Consider the following 233-nt stretch of genomic DNA (forward strand, 5'->3'; position numbering starts at 1 on the left):
CGGATAGCCACCGGGTAAAGCAAGGACATGTGCTCAGCCCCCTTGATGGGCAGCTTGCGGCTGGCGTAGTGATGAATGATCTCCGGCACGCTGTCGAAGGGCGGGCTGTGCTGACCCAGCACGTACTTGTTCTCTTGGGTCCGGGACAGTTTCATGTGCATGAAGCCCTGGCTGCTCCTGCAAGGAGAGATTGAGGCAAGGTTAGGGGGTGCAGCTGGCCCCAGCCCCCCATC

General features: G+C 60.9%; 1 protein-coding gene across 1 annotated transcript in view; it reads right to left on the bottom strand.

Annotated features, from left to right (window-relative positions):
* Positions 1 to 2: 2 nt before the first annotated feature.
* SHF (Src homology 2 domain containing F) overlaps positions 3 to 233 on the bottom strand; it is a gene marked incomplete at its 3' end in the record, with an annotated part of 11,648 nt that continues 11,417 nt past the window's right edge. Inside the window, exon 7 of the mRNA XM_010085495.1 lies at positions 3 to 177. Within this exon, the coding sequence (XP_010083797.1) occupies positions 3 to 177 (175 nt within the window). The remainder of the gene's footprint in view (positions 178 to 233) is intronic.

The sequence above is a fragment of the Pterocles gutturalis genome, unplaced genomic scaffold, assembly GCF_000699245.1.
Source record: "Pterocles gutturalis isolate BGI_N339 unplaced genomic scaffold, ASM69924v1 scaffold8700, whole genome shotgun sequence".
Lineage (NCBI taxonomy): Eukaryota > Metazoa > Chordata > Aves > Pterocliformes > Pteroclidae > Pterocles > Pterocles gutturalis.